Below are 20190 nucleotides of genomic sequence, written 5' to 3'. Positions count from 1 at the left end.
CATTAACTATTTTTATTAAACTAATATTTGAAACAGTTTTAGCATTAAGTATCAAAAAACAAAAGACGCTAATTCAGTTTCCGATGAAAGAAAATTTTCCCCAGTTTTAAATAGTTATCAAAAAAAGAATAACATGAAAGATAAAAATCACCTTGCTTGCATCACCATAACTGCTTTGAACATCCATATCTAAAATGGGAGCTGCACTTCCAAACATCTAAAAACATCAATAGTTATAGTGTTACATTATATTTATAACATTACTTTACAACTCCCAGCAATTGAGAAACTGTATGTCACCATTAAAATTTAATTTTTTTTGAAGCGCTGAATTGATTACTTATACTTTTAAAATGTGTTAGTGTAGTGTAACTACCACTATAATAATCTATTTCAATTCACTAGTATATAAGGCGTGTTAACTCAATTCTGTCTTGAGGTATCTCAGATAGATGAAAGTTGACACTGTTGATAACTCCTCTCCACACATTGGTGACTTTCGGATGTGATCTGAACACGCCTATCTTGACAGTAACGCCCACTTTGATATAAAAATATCTACTTAGATAAATGGTAAACATTGAACAGTTGACTTGCTATTTGTGACTGCGACATTGTTCTCCTCGCACTGTTGCTACTTAGTATTGATCACACACCACTGGAGCTTGTATTTACTCGACTGCTAATAGCAACAAAGGAGTGACCACTTTCACAACCGTGCACTTAATACAGCTGTCATGATCAGCTCTCAAACTCCGGTGAACTTAATACAGCTCTCCCGGTCTTTCGCAAAATAGCAATGATTTGACTAGTGATACCTATACATCGAATTCCATCCTAGATAAAATTCTGGTGGGGGAGAAATGTAGTGTGACTACCACTACAATAACCTATTCCTAGTATATAAGACGCTAGTATATACCACTAGTATATAAGACGTGTTAACTCAATTCTATCCTGAGGTACCTTTAGATAGATGTATGTTGACAACTCCTCTTCCCACAGTTAGAAATGTGTTAATAATTATAAGAGGATATTTTACTAAGTATTGATTTAGTTTGTTCAACTTACTCACTAGAAAAAAAAAAAAAAAAGCAAAGGTCAGCGGTCAGCAAAGGAAAAGAGGCAATTATCAAATTTTTAATTATACAATAGCTTAAAGAAAAATTATATGTTTTAACATAATTCCCTTAACATAATTTGTAACTTTTGTATGAATACAATGAAAGTTTTGTTAAGCAATATAAATTCGTCACTGCTGTCAGCATTAAATTTAATAATAAATTCTATAATACTTTTAAAGGAATTCCGTGTTTCTTAGATATTAATTACAATCACTGAAACATTCCTAAAAACTAATAAACCTACTATTATTTGTCGTAGCATTCATCATCAATAAGTAATTCTGCAAAACTTTAAATGAAACTAAATGTCTCTTCACAAGAACATTTCTCAGAACTAGCAAATCTAATATAATTTGTCATAAAATTCAGCATCAATAACTAATTTCATAGGACTTTTCTTGGAATTCAATGTTTATTTTATCTCAATTACCGTCACTAACATTCCTTCCTTAGAACTAATAACTCTACTAGTATTTGTTATGACATTTTATAACAAATTTTGTAGGACTTTCTGTGGAATGCAATGTTCATTTTATCTAATTATCTATGTACATTGCTTGAAACTAAAAAATCTGTTACTATTTGTCATAGCATTTAGCACCAGTAAAAAATTCTGCACAACTTTACATGGAATTCAGTATCTTTTTAATCTTAATTATCTTCACCAAAACATTCCTTAGAACTAATAATCTACTAGCTTCTGTTACAACATTCTATAATAAATTCTGGAAGACTTTCTACAGAATTCAATAATCACTTTATAAAATTATCAATAATAAAAATATTCTTTAGAACTAAAACATTTCTTAGAACTAAAAAATCTGCTACTATCTGTCATAGCATTTAGCATCAATAACAAATTCTATAGGACTTTACATGGAATGTAGTATTAGTTTTATCTCAATTATCTTCACTAAAACATCTTTTTTAGAACTCAAAATTCTGTTACTTTTTGCCATAGCATTTAGTATCAATTAAATTCTCGAAGACTTAATGACATGGAATTTATTGCATGGTACTCAATGTTCCTTTTACCTAATTATCTACCCTGAAACACTCTTTAGAATTAAAAAATCAATATAATTTGTTGTAACATTAAACATCAATGACAAATTCTGTAAGCAGGGTTCCCACTCAATTTCAGAAAAAAAATCCCTGACTTTACCATGTATACGAGGTAAATTTCGATGAAAATTGAGATTGTATTTTCACCAGAAAACTTTGATTCATTTATTTGTAATGAGAAATATTACATTTTCGGTGTTAAAAAATATTATGAAAAGAGGAAGGAAACATTTCAGTTTGACTAAAATGTGAAATTTTTGCAAAAAATATTTGTAATAGGTGTTAGAATTATTTAATTTAAATCTCAATAGCTGATTACTGTTACTGACAATTTTAAGTCTGGTTACTTTCCAGGTATGATATAGGAATATTCCAGTTTTTTTTTCAAAACAAATTGTAACTTTACCTGACTATTCCCTGATTTTTGAAGTCAAAATAAAATTCCCAGAAAATTCCAGGTTTTCTCTGTTATCCCTGACCCGGGGAACCCTGTGTAAGACTTCACATAAAATTCAGTGTTTATATAGCTAAATTATCTTCACTATAATAGTTCTTAGAACTAATAAATCTACTACTATTTGCCATAACATTAAGTATCATAAACAAATTCTGTTAGATGCATACAAATGATGATGCATAGAAATTTTTATTTTAGTCTTTAAATTTTGTTTTATATTTTTTATGAAAAAAATACTAAGAAAGTGTTTTATAATAAATACAATATCATCTAAATATATGAAAAAAACTGGTTAATATTAAGAAAGTTAAAGTTTTTAATTTGAGCTGAGACATTTTATTTACTTGATCTTTCACTTTGCACTTTGAAAAAAGTGAATGACAAATAGCATTTAAGAAAAATAAAATTATTAATTACAATAAATTTGTTTAAATTACATAAAAGCAATAAAAATAAATCATATTTAGATCATTTAGATAATTCTTCTTTGAAACAAAATGCAAAACTAACCTGCAGTATAAATGGCTTTCGATGCAAAATATAGAACTGCTTGCAAACAAATTCCAAAGTACGGCAAAGTAAATTATTCGTTTGATGATTAGAATAAGTACGTAAAATTGTTGGCATAATAAGTAAGTACCTGTAAAAAAATATAATTTACATTAGAATTATTACAAATAAAACGTAATATTGCAATTTTGTTAATAAAAATAAATAGTTAACTACCCATTAGAAGCAAAAATATTTTTGAACTGCAAAGCTGCATTCATAAAAGTAGACATACAAAAACGTAAAATCATGGCATCTTCAGGATGTAAAACTAAGGCCCCATTAATAACGTTTAAAAAGAGATGTATATCTGATGAATGAACAAAGAGACCAGCCATGGCTTCAAACATCCGAGCAACAAGCTAAAATAAAATAACAATAACATCATACACAGTAAAAAAGATTATATATATTTCATAAACTTAGTTACACTAGTTTACATCTAACCCTCTGGGCATTAGTCTCAGCTTTTTTGAACTTTCAACAGGTAGCTTTCCAACGTCAAAAAAAGTAAAAATAATCGTTGAAGTAAAAATAATATGTGCAAATGACAATAGATACTAGGAATTTCAAAATAAGTAATAAAAAAGCATTTTTTTCAAGCATTATTAAGTGTTGGAAAACAATATGTATGACATTACAGTTTCTGATGGTTAAAGCATTCCAATTAACTGTCTATGTTGTATTTGTATGATAAAACTTTATTTGAAGTAGATATGTTTTAAAATATCTTTAATGACATAATAAATTTAATACAGAAAACAGATTATAAAGTGTGCACACATTGACGAAGAGCTCCTAGCAGTACTTTATGGTTGAAAAGAAAATTTACTAACTTTGTTTTGAATGCTAAATTTAAAATATTCACAGATTATAAATCTTTTATTGCGATATTGAAAAAACCATTGTATTGTCAATAAACAATGGTTAATAATAGACAATTATTTAACAACAATGTTAACCATTGTCTATTTACAGTTGAAATGTTGCAATTTTGAGTTAGTCTATAAACCTGGTAAAGAAATGTATTTAACAGGGACGTAGGTAAGGGAGGTGTTTAAGGGATTCAAACTCTTCAAATGGCAATTTTTAATATTTCTCATTCTTTAAAAAAATATTTATAAAATATATTTTTTTGCTTCTTTTAAATTTTTTATAACTTGAAAATTAACAGTTCAAAAATCACTTTCATTACACCAGTACATGTCACTTCCTTTTCATTCAAGCAATAGTCTGAAGTCAGCGACCAAATTTACAAGGTCCTTGTCATTCTCTTATAAGGATAGCAGATTCCTTTTTACTATGGAAAAATGTTTACTACTTCGAATTACCCTACTTTATCAATCCTTATCTTGATAGCCCTAAATTTCACAAAGTATTTATAGTAATTTAGTATTTATGTTAAAAACTTATAACTGGAAACAAAAGTTATCTTTAAAAAAATCCAATGTTTCAAAAGAAACAATTATACGCCAACATTACCTTTTCTGGAAATTATGTTTTTGGAATGAATTAAATGTTATATAAAAAAAAGAGTATTATGTACATCTGAAACTAACAATTTATTTCTCCTCTTTAAAATTCTCATAAAACTATCATAACTCATCTCTTTATTACAAAATTACATTTCATCTTTATTACAAAAATCGTGATTTGGCTAATGTAATGTAAAAAAATAAATGAATAAATTAACAAGAGATAAAAATGGCTATTGTACTTATCTAAATACATATTATATCATGTGCTTAGTGAAAAGCAATCAAATGGAGTTAAAAAAAACACCAATCTGCTAAAACAATGAAAAAATCAAATTAAAAAAAAATAGCTACTGTTACTCAGAGGTGTAGGACATTTATCTATCTGAAAAATTAAATTTAATAAAAATGAAATAAAATTGAAAATAAGTAAATAAAATACAGATGAAAAAAAAGAAGAGGGAAACCAAAATAACATTTATTTAAAAAAAAATATCTATATTAAGAAAATATTTAATTCAAGATCAGGCAATTTTTAACTTACACATCTTTGTTACAGTAATTTTATGCGTTCTTATTAAATTATAAGCAAAAAATATTTCTAAGGGACTTAATTCAAAAAAATTCATAAATAGCAGTTTTTTTTTGGTACACACAGGTAAAAAATGATATAAAGTGCTAGCTAAAAGTTGGCTCTGCTGGGCTAATAACAATTACAATATAAAAGATTATAACACTTACTTTTACCCATACCAATTTATGAAGAGTATCCATGTTAAGCATTTCCTAAAATATATATATATATAATCACACATTTATAATAAATGTTATATTTAAATACGTAAGAATAAACATAGTAAACTTATTGTTTTAATAAATAACTTCAGAGTAAAATATGTTAGAACATTTAACATGTTTCACCTTTCCAAGAATGCCTGCATACAGATTGAAATCGCATTCCAAAGCTTTACGAGGAAAGGATGGAAGCTTCATAAGCTCCTCATGCAAAAAGAAAACTCTTTGAGCAACTTGAGTGTTAGATTTTGAAATTGCCAAGCTCATCAGGACCTGTTGGAATGTTAATATTGGAAATGAGAACAAAACGTAAACAGAAACACAAATTTTATGATCAAATTGGTGTAACAAAGTTTAATAGAAATAGATATTTCACTGGCAAAATTAAAAATTTATCATCCTAAAGGATATTTAAAATTGGTCGGTAAGGAATGAAACAATTCAACATGTCACATATTGGAAAGACATTCTGTAAATGCAAGATGATAAACTGGAAAACAAAGAAAAAGAGTAAGGACTTTATGCATCGCCAAGGCATTCAATGGAATGCCAAATGATAAACTGGCAAAATATGATACAGTAAAGCACATTATAAACTGCCAAGGCATTCTACAAAATGCAAAATGATGAATAAACATTTCATAAATTGTTAAAACTTCTATAGAATGCAATATGACAAACAGCAACATATGAAACGATTTAGCATTTCAGTAATTATCAAGGCATTCTACAGAATGTCAAAAGGCAAACTGGCAAAGTATAAAATGATTAAGTCCTTAACTGCCGCGGTCGTATATATATGTCTCAGCCAGACGATGCGTTAACTGCCGCAGGCTTATATATACGCTTTCTCTAAGTACTATGCTTTGCATTGCGCTGCTATAAATAGAACTACACTCCCGGCTTGTGAATGCAGTAAAATGACCTTGTAAGTGTTCGCCAATGAAAGTGTTTGCATTGAATGTATTACCAATTTCGGAGGAGGGGGAATGGGAAAGGGCTGTGTTGGAAAAGTCATATCATAATATTTATTGCTTGTGTGTTTCTATTTGAGTAAGGTCGGGTTTATTCTTCTTTCGCTTTCGTTTCCAGTGTATATTCATCGAGAATCCCGCTATCAGTGCAATGAATGTGATGTTGGCTTATGTGTCCAACCATGTTTCAGGATTTATCATACAACAGCTAAGTTTTAACATCTTTTATATTGTATTTTTATTCTTTAATTTAAGTTTTGTATTTTCTTTTTTCCCCTTTCTTCTTTTGCGAAAGTAATCTGTTTTTAAATTGCAAAGCGAGCATCTTTCCCCCCCCCAAAACAAAGTACCAGAGTAAACAAAGTCCCCCCCCCCCCAAACAGAGTAACAAAGCGCACTTGAGCGAAAAACTGTGGCACTAGGGAGTGAATCATGTAAATTTTACTCGGCAGGTAAGGGGTTAAACATCACACACATTGCAAAGTCTAATTACAAACCGGCAAACTACAAGCTCTTTTTCTCTAAAATATTAATGTTATTCTTATCAAACCAAAACTTTTGAGTTTTTAAGGAGTAAGGATTGAGCGTTTTTGAAATAATTGTCTTATCATGACCTTTTTCTTAAGCTTGGTCTAAAGAGCTTTTGCCATTTACAGAATGCCCACCAATTACATTTAAAGCTCAGGTAGAATAAGAAAAATTCTCATATTCCATCCTTTGCCTAAAACTGTCAGACATTCTATAAAATTAAATAAATTAATAATAATTCTCATATTTCATACTTTAATTAATACTGTGAGGCATTCTATAAAATTAAGTAAATTTAAAATAATTATAATGCTTCACACTTTAATTTGTCAGACATTTCATAAAATTAAGTAAATTAATAATTCTCATACTTAATACTTCGCCTAAAACTGCCAGGAATTCTATAAAATTAAAAAGGATAATAATAAATCTCATATTTCACACTTTCAGGCTTTCTATAAAATCAAGTAAATTAATAATAATTCTCAGAAAATATCATTCAAAGAATGCTGTCATTTCATAAATTGTGTGTAACAAAAAACACTGTTGCAAGTAATATATAATTCTGAGATTAAAAAAAATAGAAGTTAGGTACATTTGTTACACAAATTGATTTTCACTAAACTCTTCAGCAATAAAATTTTTTGACACATAGCTCTTTTTGAATAACAAATATTTAAAATAATATACTAGTAATTATTTAATTGAAAACAAAAAAGAAATAGAAACTAAAGACAAGTTTAATATAGAAACAATAATTTAATAAATCTAAATGTCAAAGGTGTGATGTACTTTTTTTAAAATATTGCCAAATCAAATTACATTTTCATGCTTTTCAGTATTTTATTTACTTTAGCTAATAAACATTTTACCCATTACTTACATCTTAAATTATATAATACTGAAAGGTAATAATCAACAGAACATCTTTTTAAAATGTCTTTCCAGTTTTAAATTATTTCAGAATAACGTAAACATATGAAATATTTAAAAGGTGAACAATAATGCTGTTGACATTAACCAGTTACAGTATGAAATAGTAAATTTCTTGATACAATTTAAATACATTGCAAGTGAAATTTTTTGTTATTATATAAACAGCTGAAGATAAAACATATTTAGTAATAAACTTTGATTCTCCTAGTAAATATAGTAAAAATAAGTGTGAGTACATTTTATATGAAACTTATATTGCAAGCATAGATTTGTTTCATGAAAACCAACTTCTTGTAATTTTAAAACAATGCAGAAATGCTTCAATTATTTCAAAGAGATTTAAAAGTATGTAAAATCATTAAAAACAAAATTTGAAGTTAAAAAACAATTTTTTTTAAAAATTTTTTACATTCAAGAGAATTACTTACGCAGGAATTAAAATACTACTTTACACGTAAAACTCTACTTACTTTTCCTAATTCTAGAAAGCGTAGTTTAAATGATTGACTTTGCATTAATTCAAAAGCTGAATCAGGGTTTATATGAACTAATGATAACTGAGGGTATTGGGAACGCTTGAAAAAGTAAAAATCTCGAACATAACTTTCAGGACAGTGCATCATATCTGCAAAATAAAATATTTTTTAAAAATATTACTTCATTTGATTTATATCATAACATGTAAATCTCTTGACAAATCTTTTATTAATACATATTATTATAATTATATATTTTATTATTCGTTTATTGCTTGAAAAATCAATTATATGTACAACCTGCAATAATCTTTTTTTTTCTATGATATTAATGTAGATAATATGAATCTGTAATGTGTATTAACTTTTTTAAAATTATTATAGAACATGAATAAAAATTATTTCAAATAAATATTTAGATACATGTGATGCAATTTTTTACAAATAATAAAATCTTATACTTTTTTGAGGAGATTAAATTGAGGAGATCATCTACATATCTCAGAACAGTTTTTTCTAACATTGTTTTTTCATAATTCATTAATTTCAATACTTCATATTAAAAAAAAAAATTATGTTGTTAAACATTATATGTTAAACAGATTATTATGCTCAAAAATTTATTTATCAAATTAAAAATTTATCAAAATAGGTAATCGCATCGCACCAATCATAAATAACATTATATACTTATGGTTTAGAAGTCAGTGCCAGAAACTATATTTAAGACAAAAATAAAAAGATGAGACAAAAAGATAATAAATAAATAAATAAAAGAGAAAAAATCACTAGTATTTCAGAAAAATTAAATTGGCTCATTTGCAAGTAAATAATTTATAAACAAAATTTCTATATTGAGCAAAAACTAATAAGTTTTTCAATGCATCAACATATGCAGATTTTAAATTTAGTAGCAAAAATAACGTCAAGCTTGATCTATATGACACGTAAACTATATATATATATATATAGTAGGTTGTAACAGTTCGTGGTCTGAAGATGTGGTATAATTATCAATGGCAATATTACAATGTTAACATACATAGTAGTCCAGGAAACAGAGTTTATTTATATAATTCATAACTAATTCAAATTATTACAGTAAAAAGTTTTGCAAATTTTTTAATTTTATTTGAATATAGAAAGAATCCTTCTCACTTGTTTTGGTGTCAACTAAGAAATAAGAATTTTGCTGGTTTTCTTCAATACTAAAGAAATCTAAGCTATCTTGCAAAATAAGTGAAAACTGTGTATCCTGCAAAAGTAAATTTAAATCAAGAAAATAGGTTAAAAATACAAAATTGACTTTTATGATAAAGTTGATTTAACTTTTGTAACAAACATTAAATGACTCAGTCCATTTAATTACATAGTCAATTTATAGATCGCAGCATACTTTTATAAATTCAGCATAAACACTTCAAATCTAATAAATTCATTACAATCCATAATTTAAAATTCCTCATGAATTTTCAACATAAAATACCTTTTTTTTTCTTAGACTAGATATATTTTTCCTTAAATTTTATTTATCAAGAGCAATTTTTCTTGAAAATAGCAAGTTACAAACAGGCTAAGAACTAATTTGAACCAAAACACAATTTTAAAGCTCTCTTCATGATTTTTAAATCCAATACAACTGTGAATATAATCAATAGAAAATGCTAACAGTAACATTTATAAAAAGCTTTTAATACCTTCTCTAAACATACATTAAAATATTTGCAATCTGATATTATAACAACCAGTTAAAACTCATAACCATAATGTGAAAATAGTTTTCAATAAAATTTAAGTTTTTAGCATGCAGATTAATTATTTTTGACCATTTAATATAATGATTCATTATTTAAAAACATGCACTATTTTCTCGGTTTCAAAAGTCAAACACTTTGAAGTTAGGTGCTTACAATTTGGGGATAACTAAAATTAGACAATAACCATTAGAGTTAACAATAATTATTAGAGTTGGCAACAATCTTATCATAGGAAACATTGCTTGCTGTAAAACAGCAAGGTCATTAATTAAATTAATCAAGGTCACTGTATTTATATACCATGAACATAAAATGCAAATAGAATTTTTTTGTTGTTGTTGATGAAAACAGTATTAAAGTCTGAGTATTAAACATTACCTCTGTTTAAATTAATATTTAATTTGACTAAAACAGAAGTATTGAAATAATTCCTTCTTGAACTCACAAAGTATTATATGCAGGGATTACAAATAATTGTTGTGAATAACTTTCAATGCTAGTGAAAAAATTAAAAAAAAAATAATAATAATAATTCATACTTCTTAAAGCGTGATAATTTTCAATAAAAATGATCATGGAGATGGTTTTGTCCATTTAAACATAGAAAACATGATTTTGAGCCAAATGCAATAAAAAAGGAAAACTTAATTTTAATGATTTGGCCAAAAAGTGAAACTTAACAGACAGTTTTAAGCAAACACATTACAGTAAAGAAGGCCTTCAACTTTTACTAAAAGTATTGATGTCTCATTAATTAATACTTATTTTGCAATTAGAATCTATTTGAAGAATATTTTTATCAGACATGTTCAGTTAAGAAAAATGTTTAATCAATATACTTATTAATCAAAGCATTAGAGGAATCAATATAATTTTTAAGTATTAAATGACATTTAAAAGCTAGGTAATATGTACTGCCTATTACTCATACAACTCAATACATTATAGAAATATAAAGAACTGTAGCAAACCTCATGAATAGGATACTGTGATGGTATACCACTTGCATCTGGGCCATGTATAATTATTTTCTTTGCACTAGGCACATTTGCAGTAATTAAAAGTGTTGCCTGAAGAAACATAATAACTTTAAGTATTATATGAAAACTGTTAGAGATTAAAAACTAATTAACAAAACTTCAGTGTCAAATAAAAATATTTTAAGAACAGGATAAATTAATTTTTAACTGACTTACATCACACTGCTCTTTTCTCAAAACTTGTTTTAAATCTTTTAGAAATAATCCATTAACACTCGGGGCAACCTTAAACAGAAAAATTACATTTAGCAAAGAAGAGAAACAATGTTAAAATCACATTGAATAAAGGGTCTTGAATGATAAGTATCAGAGCCCAACCTTCCATTAGGAGAATCCAAGCAATCGCCTAGCAATGCTAGAGAATTAGGGTGGAAAATTCAAAATTTGATTTGTTTAAAATATTTTTAAAAAATATTCATTTCAATGTTTTTTATAATCTGGAATGTACAAACACAAAAGAAAAAAAATATTTTTCACATAAAATATTATATTTTTATTGGCTAATAAGGAAAATTAAAATTTTTTTTAATTCATAATGTATTGTTTAGGAATATTTCTTAATGCTTAGAATTAATTTTTTCCTTCAACAAATCGTATTACATTTGATATGTATTTTATTTTGAATTTGTTACTGCTTCATGCGAAAAAAATTTTTTTATACAGTTGGGAAATACAATAATTATTCATGACAATCAATCAGATAAAATTACGCAAACAAAAATTTTCAGAATCAATTCATAAAATATAATGTAATTCGCAAGATATATATAGTGCGTGCATATATATGAGGCTGAAATTTTTTTTCCCTTAATGGTGCCAAAGAAGGTTGGGCTGGCCCCGAGAAGTTTTCTAAAAGCAATACTTACTTGCCAAAGAACAGAAAGTGCATTACCAATATGATCTTGCCCTCCTTCAACAGGAGCTCGAACATAAAACATAACATAACCAATCTGGAGAAAAAAAACAGGAAAGTTAAACACAAAATAAATTAAATATTTATTTATAACTGAAAATATTGAATCAGTCATATATAAGCCTGTTTTTAAACATGAAAATAAATTATGGAGTTGATTATTGTCATTAAAAAACCAAAATGTAATTTTTAGCTAAAATATTTAAAATTTTTTATAGTACAAAAAAAAAAGGTTTTTAATTTAAATTTTTTTCCTCATAATATTAAATGTCATATTATATTTTAGCAATTTTTGAAATATTTTTGCAAGTTTAGTAATATTTTAGCAAAAAAACATCCAGAAGCTGCTTTTGTGTAAAAAATATTGAAGTATTTTGGCTAAAAATCACTTTTTACTTTTTTAATGACAAAAAAAAATATATTTCTCTATGCTGAAAAGTATGATATTTAACATAATGCAAAAAACAAGAGGTGGTAAAAACTGTAATTTTCTTGTAAAAATGTTTTGAGATTTTCAAAATAATTTCCCCAAAAATTGTTTCAATACAATTTCCAACATTTTAATAATGTTGTTCCTTTTTTTCTTTGTAATGACACCAAAATTTAGAAAACTGGCTTGAAACATAAAAAGTTACAGATATTAAGAAGACATGAGCTACCTTCTGCTAATCATGTTAATTTGTTAAAAATTTCTAAGTGCATCCCTCTCCCTAATGGTCCAAAAAATGTGGGGAAAAAAAACTACTTTAGTTTTTATTCATCATGTACTTTTTCACAACAACATTTCATAAAAATCTGTGACATGGCAACAAAAAGATTTTTTTACTTTGGTCCAATTCCAATGTATATTCATAATATAATAGTACTTAATAATAATTATGTGACGAAAATGTCATATAATTTAAAAGTCAAGAATTTGTTATTGGATACAACAGAGACTTAGATGAAATCTCAAACTTAAGTGGTAGCAATGAAGGGAAAATGCATGTAACGCATCAAGATATTTCACCGTCCACTAATCAAATATATTGAAATCAATAATGCAACAGTTACGTATAAAAGGAAAAATAATTGGGGAAGAATAATTAGCATTTCTACAGAAGAAGAGAATTTAAATTCAAATTGGAGTTTAGAAGCGGAGGAAATGCTTTATTAGTTTTCTAATTTCTTGAAATAAATATTTTGTTTAAATAAAGAGTATTTGTGTTGTTATTTGTTCTGTTCTCAGAATCCAAATACATACATTTTAACTATCAAATTAATGCATTTTAAAACTCTTCTCTTGGTGAATAAACATTGAATATAGATTGGAATATATATTGAAATAGAATATATATTGAAAATATATATTGAAGTGAATATATATTGAAAATGGTGAATATATATTGAAAATAAAAATGTTTGGATCGTTTTATTTCTGTGGACAAAGTAATAAAAATAGTCACTGGATTGTGCACTACATTGTAATGTGTTAATACACTACTGCTGGCAGAGCACAGCTCACGAGAAGTGATTCAAATTAGAGCAGTTAGTAGTCAAAAGCTGATTGTGGGGGATAGTTGTTATCTACAATGTCAACCTTCATCTATGAAAAGGTACCCAATCATAGAATTGAGTTAACATGTCTTATATACTAGTGAATTGGAATTGTAATTTTGTAGTGGTAGACACACTACAGTACTACCCCATCAGAATTATAGATGTGATAGAATTAGATGAATGGATACCACTAGTTGATTCATTGCAGTTTGTTTGAGAAGCTGGGAGAGCTGTATTAAGATCACCGTACTTTTGAGTGCTGATCGTGAGAGCTGTATTAAGTTCACGAACGTGGTCGCCGATAGCAGTCGAGTGAATATGTTGTGTGTGATCGAGACTGAGTAGCAACAGCAGGAGGAGGTGGATAAAGTTGCAGTCACAAGTCAACTGTTCAATGGGGTCCATCCATAGAAGTAGGCATGTTCAAATCGAAGTGACTGTCAAGACAGGCGTGTTCATATCAAAGTGGGAGTTTCTGTCAAGGTAGGCATGTTCACATAACGTCCGAAGGTCACCAATGTGGGGAGAGTAGTTATCAACAATGTCAACCTTCATCTATTAAAAGGTACCCCGTCATAGAATCGAGTTAATATGTCTAATATACTAGTGAATTGGAATTTCATAGTGGTAGACATACCACACTGATTAATCCCATGTCTCAATTTTCCCCATATCCCCATCTCTCTAAGAGTTCAGTAAGGTAGCAAGTTTAAAGACCCTTAAAGGCTGATAAACTGAATGTTTGCAAACAAATGTATCAAAATTATCATACCAAATAATTATAAAGGGCACAAGCAGATTGCGGGGGTAACTGAGGTATGAAGCGAAGAAGTTTTCTTAAAATCTGAAACATTTCATTTTGTCTTTCTCTAGTCAACTTCTCTAAAATATGTCTCAAAAACAATGCAGTGTCTTCTATCAAACAAAGATATGTAACTTTGAGGGCAGCTTCATGAACTAGGAAAGAAAAAAAGTATAATATCAAGAAAACTCATTTTGTTAGGATATTTATTAAACAATGATAAATTTTAATTGTATTTTCTAATGCGTTGATGTTTAATTAGCATTTTATAAATTAATAACATTACTGTTTAAGAAGATTTAAATGAATTCATGCTCAAATCTTTAAAACCTACAAAAAATGTTTAAGAAAAATTTAAATAATTAATGTGAAATGTAAAAATAAGTTATAATAGAATAAGACAAATGTTTTTGAACTTATAGAAAATACAGTTATGAAAGGGAAACAATGAATGTCATTTCACATTGAATTTTATAAAAGGGAGTTTAGTGTCTTCTATAAACGTTGTTTAGATAAAATTTCAATCAAATTGTCCCATAAAAGTTGTAATTAACAAAAAAAGCAGATTATTACATTAAACTTTAGAACAAATTATAATAAACATTTTCTCAACACAATCATCAATGCTTACAGTTTTGTTAAAATAAACTCTTAACTGAATTGGTAGAAGAAAATATATAATATGTTTGATCCTATTAATTGTTCCCTGGCAATATAAATCATAAGCATATACTTGTAATCTTCAAAATCTTCTTGTAGTTTAAGTTTTGAATGAAAATGTTTAATCCTTATTAAAATCAAACTTACATTTAAAACTTCTTTTAATAAAAATAACTCATTTATTTTATATGTACAGTGTGAGAAAAAAATTATATCTTAATAGCTCAGGGGGCTAACTTTAAACATGTTAATTAATTTAAATTAGTGCATGCAATACTTCAATTTACAAAATCAGACATCAAAGCAGACTCTCTTTGGAATTTTGACCCTCAAAATATGTGGGGTAACCGCAATCTGGGAAATATGGTCCCAGTAGTTTGGTCAAGAGAGTAGTCTCAAGTTTTGAATTTTATTAATTTTATTTTTTGCATAGATTGCAATATATTGAACAAATTAAAAAAATTTTTTGAACACAATAATAAAAACGTGGTTATTGAAGGAAAAAAAAATCATGCAAAAAATAACTTTTACTAATTATTTTATATTAATCAATATTTGAATGAGTATAATTTTTTTTAATAATTTTAAAGAATGTAATTTTCAATGGCAAATGAAAAATTTTAATGAAATCAGTTGAACAGATTCTGAATTATCAATTTTTAAAAAAGTTGTGCAGTTAGAATTTGAATTCTTAGAACCCTCAAACCATTGAGTTCCAGTATGGGAAAATCCAATAATTAAAAGCTATCCCGGGTGTTTTTATTATTTTTCTTTTGCACTGTAGATCTGTTTCGTGATAGTAAATACTTTGTTCGAAACTATTGCACGCTATAAAATAACAAAATTATAAATAAACTCATGATAATAATTTTTCAATGTGGTGACACTTTTAAAACACTCAGTAAGTTATAAAGCTTTAAAAAAATACCTGAAATTGCTTCGCTATTAACTTGAGCATCTTCTAAAGACTCTATAATCGGAATAGCAGCAGAACAAAGACATGAGGGAAAGAGAGCTTGAGCTGCTTGTATGTGGTGAGTAATATTTCTTTCAATGGACAAATCTTGATCTAAAATGATTTTTGCATAAAATTAATAATTTAAAATACCTCAAACAAGTCTTAATCATTTACTTCTAAACTGAGTATGTATAACATACAGTGATTATGTTTACGTGTTACAAAGCATAAAATAAGCCATTGTAGAGGGTGGGAAGAAATTTACAATGAGTAATTCTCCATGGCCAAAAAAAAAAGTGCTAGGAGATTTATGTAAAAAAAGAGAAAAAATACAACAAAATTTTTAAAAAAATCTTTTTTTTTTTTAATTAATATCAAACGGCAAAAATGAATATGATTTTGAGTTGAATTGATGTAGAAATTTTGCTTTTAATTTTTTGCTGAATTATTATTACTGTATCATTAGCTAATAATATATATTTCCTAAATATTCACTTTTTATGTACAACTTAAAATAGATATTTTATATATTTCACAAAGGGACCCACTTTTAGTAAAAAAGGACCAAGAAATACGGAAGTCCAGGGTTCTAAGGACTTGCAGTTGCTGAGGTCTAACAGAATCACTGAACATAAAAATAATAAAAGAATACACAAAATATACATGCTACATATGAAAGTAGAATGATAAAATTCTCTTAAATAAAATAATTTTTTTTAATGCAAATTTAATAAATATCACATTTATGCCTGTGACATTAGAACTTAATATTTATTATAATGCAGTAATGGCGCTACCATCCCATTTGATTTTGATTATAACCTCCTTCTAAAAAGTATTATTCTGACGAACACAATAAGTGAGGTTTTTCTGTCGTAATATTTATTGTATATAATGATTTTCTTTTGGTTTCAATAAAATATTCGCAAAGCTTAATTTTGTTATTTCTCAAAATAAATCCATAACAATGGATAAGTTCATAACGTAAAATAAGTCCATAACAATGCGGTAACCAAAGTTACCACATTGTTACATTCATACAGGATTTTTAACTAATTTACTTGTGGTCCAGTTATTTTGAGCTGAACTGTTCTTATTCAAAACTAGAAATATGAGGTACCTTGCAAAACGTAAGAAAGAAGACTATTGAGTAAAACTAAGTATTGAGTAAGGATATTGAGTATTGACTAAGAGATTATTGTGATAAAATTTGAACTTGTTTGAACTTTAGAAATCCATAGTTGAAAGTGTAAACTCGGAAGATTTTGTAAATAATTTTTTCAGTTAATTGGTAGAAGAAAGAAAATGAGCTCAACTTTGACAACTAGCATAACTGATAAACTAACAACTTATGTTACTTATGTTTACAACTTTAAATTTAGGCATCCAGTTTCAGTATAATTGAAATTTAAATAAATCATTACCCTCTTCATGATCTTCAATAGAATGAAACAAAGCAGGTTCATATGCTGCTTGTAAGGTAGCAGCCGCTGTTGTTATATGGTAGTTCTGTCGCTCGGTTCGTTTTTTCTCCTCTTCATTTTGCAAGGCACGTTGCACACTTTCCATTTGTTGCTTTCGTCTTGTTTTGGTGGCAGTCACAAATGATCTTTGTAACTGAAAAACCAAACATAAAATTTTATATATTAAATTTAATATTTCCCTTTATCAATTATCTAAAATAACTGTTGCCTAACCAATGATCAGAAAAAATATTTTTTTTATGCATGCAAAAGATTTGTTAATTCATGAACAAGGCTTTTTTTTTTTCTTCATCAGTCACATATCTAATATTTTCCTTTATGTGAAGTTGTAAATTCACACTGATTGAGTATCATAGTAGAAGTTCTGCATTATGAAATTCTATAAACTGAATTAATTTTACAATCTCTGAAGTGAACCAATTGATAAAATTGTTAGAGGTTTACTTCAATTGCTCTGGAATGTTAATTTTTTTCTGCAAATAATGAATGCTTGAATGCATATGATTTAAACCATTTGTGCATAAAGATTATTTTGAAGCATTATTGGTCTGTTTCATATACATATTGCCATATTTAGTAAATAAGTTTATTAATATATGAAAATATATAGCTCAACTATATAACTGTATAACTCAAAATCCTATATAATGCAAAGCTCATGCTTCAAGGTTGGCATTATTAAGATCTCCTGCTATATTACTTTTAAGATAATTATTAAGTAAACTTTACTTAATCACTCTCATGTTTTTTTTTGTTTTTCTCCCATGAAAACTCGCTACCTTAAATAATTTTTTAATTAGTACAATTTTTAAAAACTACTGAAACATGTTGATTTTGTTTTTGAAGGGAGACATTTCAAAACTGCTCCCTAATTAACCGCTAAACTTTCCCCCTCCTATCACAAAATGAGGTAGCTGTGTAGGAATTTAAATATTTTTTGCTTGGTTGTCTGTTAGGATTAAAAGATTGGTGACAGCTGTTTTAAACATATTTTGAAGGGAGAAAATAGAATAAATAGTTTTTTACCGCTTGCTCTTGGTTAATTGTGACTTCTTGAACCTTAGCTTTAACTTGGGGCATCCAGGGGGTATCTGCAACAGGTACATGATCTGAGGCGATTTTTGGAGAAGGTAGAGTGAATTCAATATTAGGTGGAGGCACCTGTTACGAAAAAAATATATATTTAACAAATGAGTATTTTTACAAAAAGTATCTAATATTTCGATTAAATAGATGATATCATAAATCTAAATTATTTGTAATTGTAAATATTTTTTATAGTCTGATAGAAATTCAAAGTAAAAATAATAGGAAAATTTTTTGACGTAATATATTGAATCAGTTTGAAGAAATTCTAATTCAAAATACATATAACTGCAGCTAACACATTAAACTTTTTCTGATCATTTGCGATTTTATGAGAAAAAAGGAGTGGTAGAAGAAAATGTTATATGACAAGTTAAAACTTACAGGCTATCACATGTGCGGAGAGTACTAATAATAGCACGAATGCCTGACATGGAAGTTTACAAAGTTAATGGATCCAATTTTAAGCTACCCCCACTGCTTTAGCACTCAAAATTTTTCCAAAAATTCTTGACCTAAATTCGAAAATATATAGTATTGATTAACAATTCCTAATATGCATATTTTTTATTTCATTGTCGACATTATATACATTTATTTGGAGGGCATTGGTTATTTTAAAACAGCCAAAAAACTTGCAAATATTATTTTAATATAAATAATTACTCCACAGATTAGAAGGGTCAATATTTCTTAACCACATAAATGTCTACAGTTGTCACAAACATTATACCTTGAAAGTTATATGGGCGCCATCTTCCATTCTCGGCCAACACTGATACCTATTTCTCCATAAGACTTGAAATCTGAAATTACCCAAAGATTCGTAAATTTGTATATCAGGAAATTATATTTAAGTTTAATACGAAATATGGAATTTAAGAATGAAATACTGCAGCAACTTACTTTAAAATAGCATTTACTCTATGTGTAGGGTCATCATGTTTTAATTCATTTTTTAATAATTGAGTAGCAAATTCAGGAGCTTTTACAGATGCCAGGATAAAAGCAACAGCTAAAAGTTAAAAATTAGTCGATTATAGAGATAATGATGTCTCAAAAACTTAGTCACTTTATTAAACCCAAACTATTTAAAAAATGTTTTCATGGAAATTATCTTTGAATATTACCTAATTACATCAATAAATACCAGGAAAAAATATTTTTAGAATATTTTACATTTTACTCAGAGAGACAATGATTTTTAAAACATTTAAGACTTTGACCAATATTTAAATCATAAACATAATCAGATTTATTAAATTTTGACAAGCAAAAATGAACTAGGCAGGTAAATTCAAATAGGTATAATTTGCCTATAGAAAGAACTCCCCTCCAAAAATGAAATAGGTATAATTTGCCTATAGAAAGAACTCCCCTCTAAAAATGAACTAGGCATGCAATTTCAAATAGGTATAATTTGTCTATAGAAAGAACTCCCCTCACCTCAAAGTCTAAGGTCGTCTACCACTATGGAAACAAGAAATAGTGCATTTCAAAAAGGGGAGCTTCTCTCTACCCTGATTCTCTGTTGCAAACCTGAGACAAACCCTGCCTTAAATATTGATCTGT

The 20190-nt window shown here is 27.4% G+C and overlaps 1 protein-coding gene across 1 annotated transcript in view; it reads right to left on the bottom strand.

Annotated features, from left to right (window-relative positions):
• The window catches only part of LOC107447578 (unc80, NALCN channel complex subunit), a 90566-nt gene that overhangs the window by 25370 nt on the left and 45006 nt on the right, over positions 1-20190 (bottom strand). Inside the window, exons 31-46 of the mRNA XM_043046998.2 lie at positions 19525-19633; positions 19352-19424; positions 18559-18693; positions 17473-17665; positions 16019-16159; positions 14401-14585; positions 12043-12126; positions 11333-11401; positions 11108-11206; positions 9538-9634; positions 8374-8528; positions 5592-5738; positions 5412-5456; positions 3373-3557; positions 3157-3286; positions 152-217 (exon numbers count right to left, since the gene is read on the bottom strand). Of these exons, the coding sequence (XP_042902932.1) occupies positions 152-217; positions 3157-3286; positions 3373-3557; positions 5412-5456; positions 5592-5738; positions 8374-8528; positions 9538-9634; positions 11108-11206; positions 11333-11401; positions 12043-12126; positions 14401-14585; positions 16019-16159; positions 17473-17665; positions 18559-18693; positions 19352-19424; positions 19525-19633 (1913 nt within the window). The remainder of the gene's footprint in view (positions 1-151; positions 218-3156; positions 3287-3372; positions 3558-5411; positions 5457-5591; positions 5739-8373; positions 8529-9537; positions 9635-11107; positions 11207-11332; positions 11402-12042; positions 12127-14400; positions 14586-16018; positions 16160-17472; positions 17666-18558; positions 18694-19351; positions 19425-19524; positions 19634-20190) is intronic.

Source organism: Parasteatoda tepidariorum, chromosome 3, assembly GCF_043381705.1.
Source record: "Parasteatoda tepidariorum isolate YZ-2023 chromosome 3, CAS_Ptep_4.0, whole genome shotgun sequence".
NCBI lineage: Eukaryota > Metazoa > Arthropoda > Arachnida > Araneae > Theridiidae > Parasteatoda > Parasteatoda tepidariorum.
The sequence above is the reverse complement of the archived record's forward strand: the minus strand, read 5'-3'. Positions and strand labels throughout refer to the sequence as shown.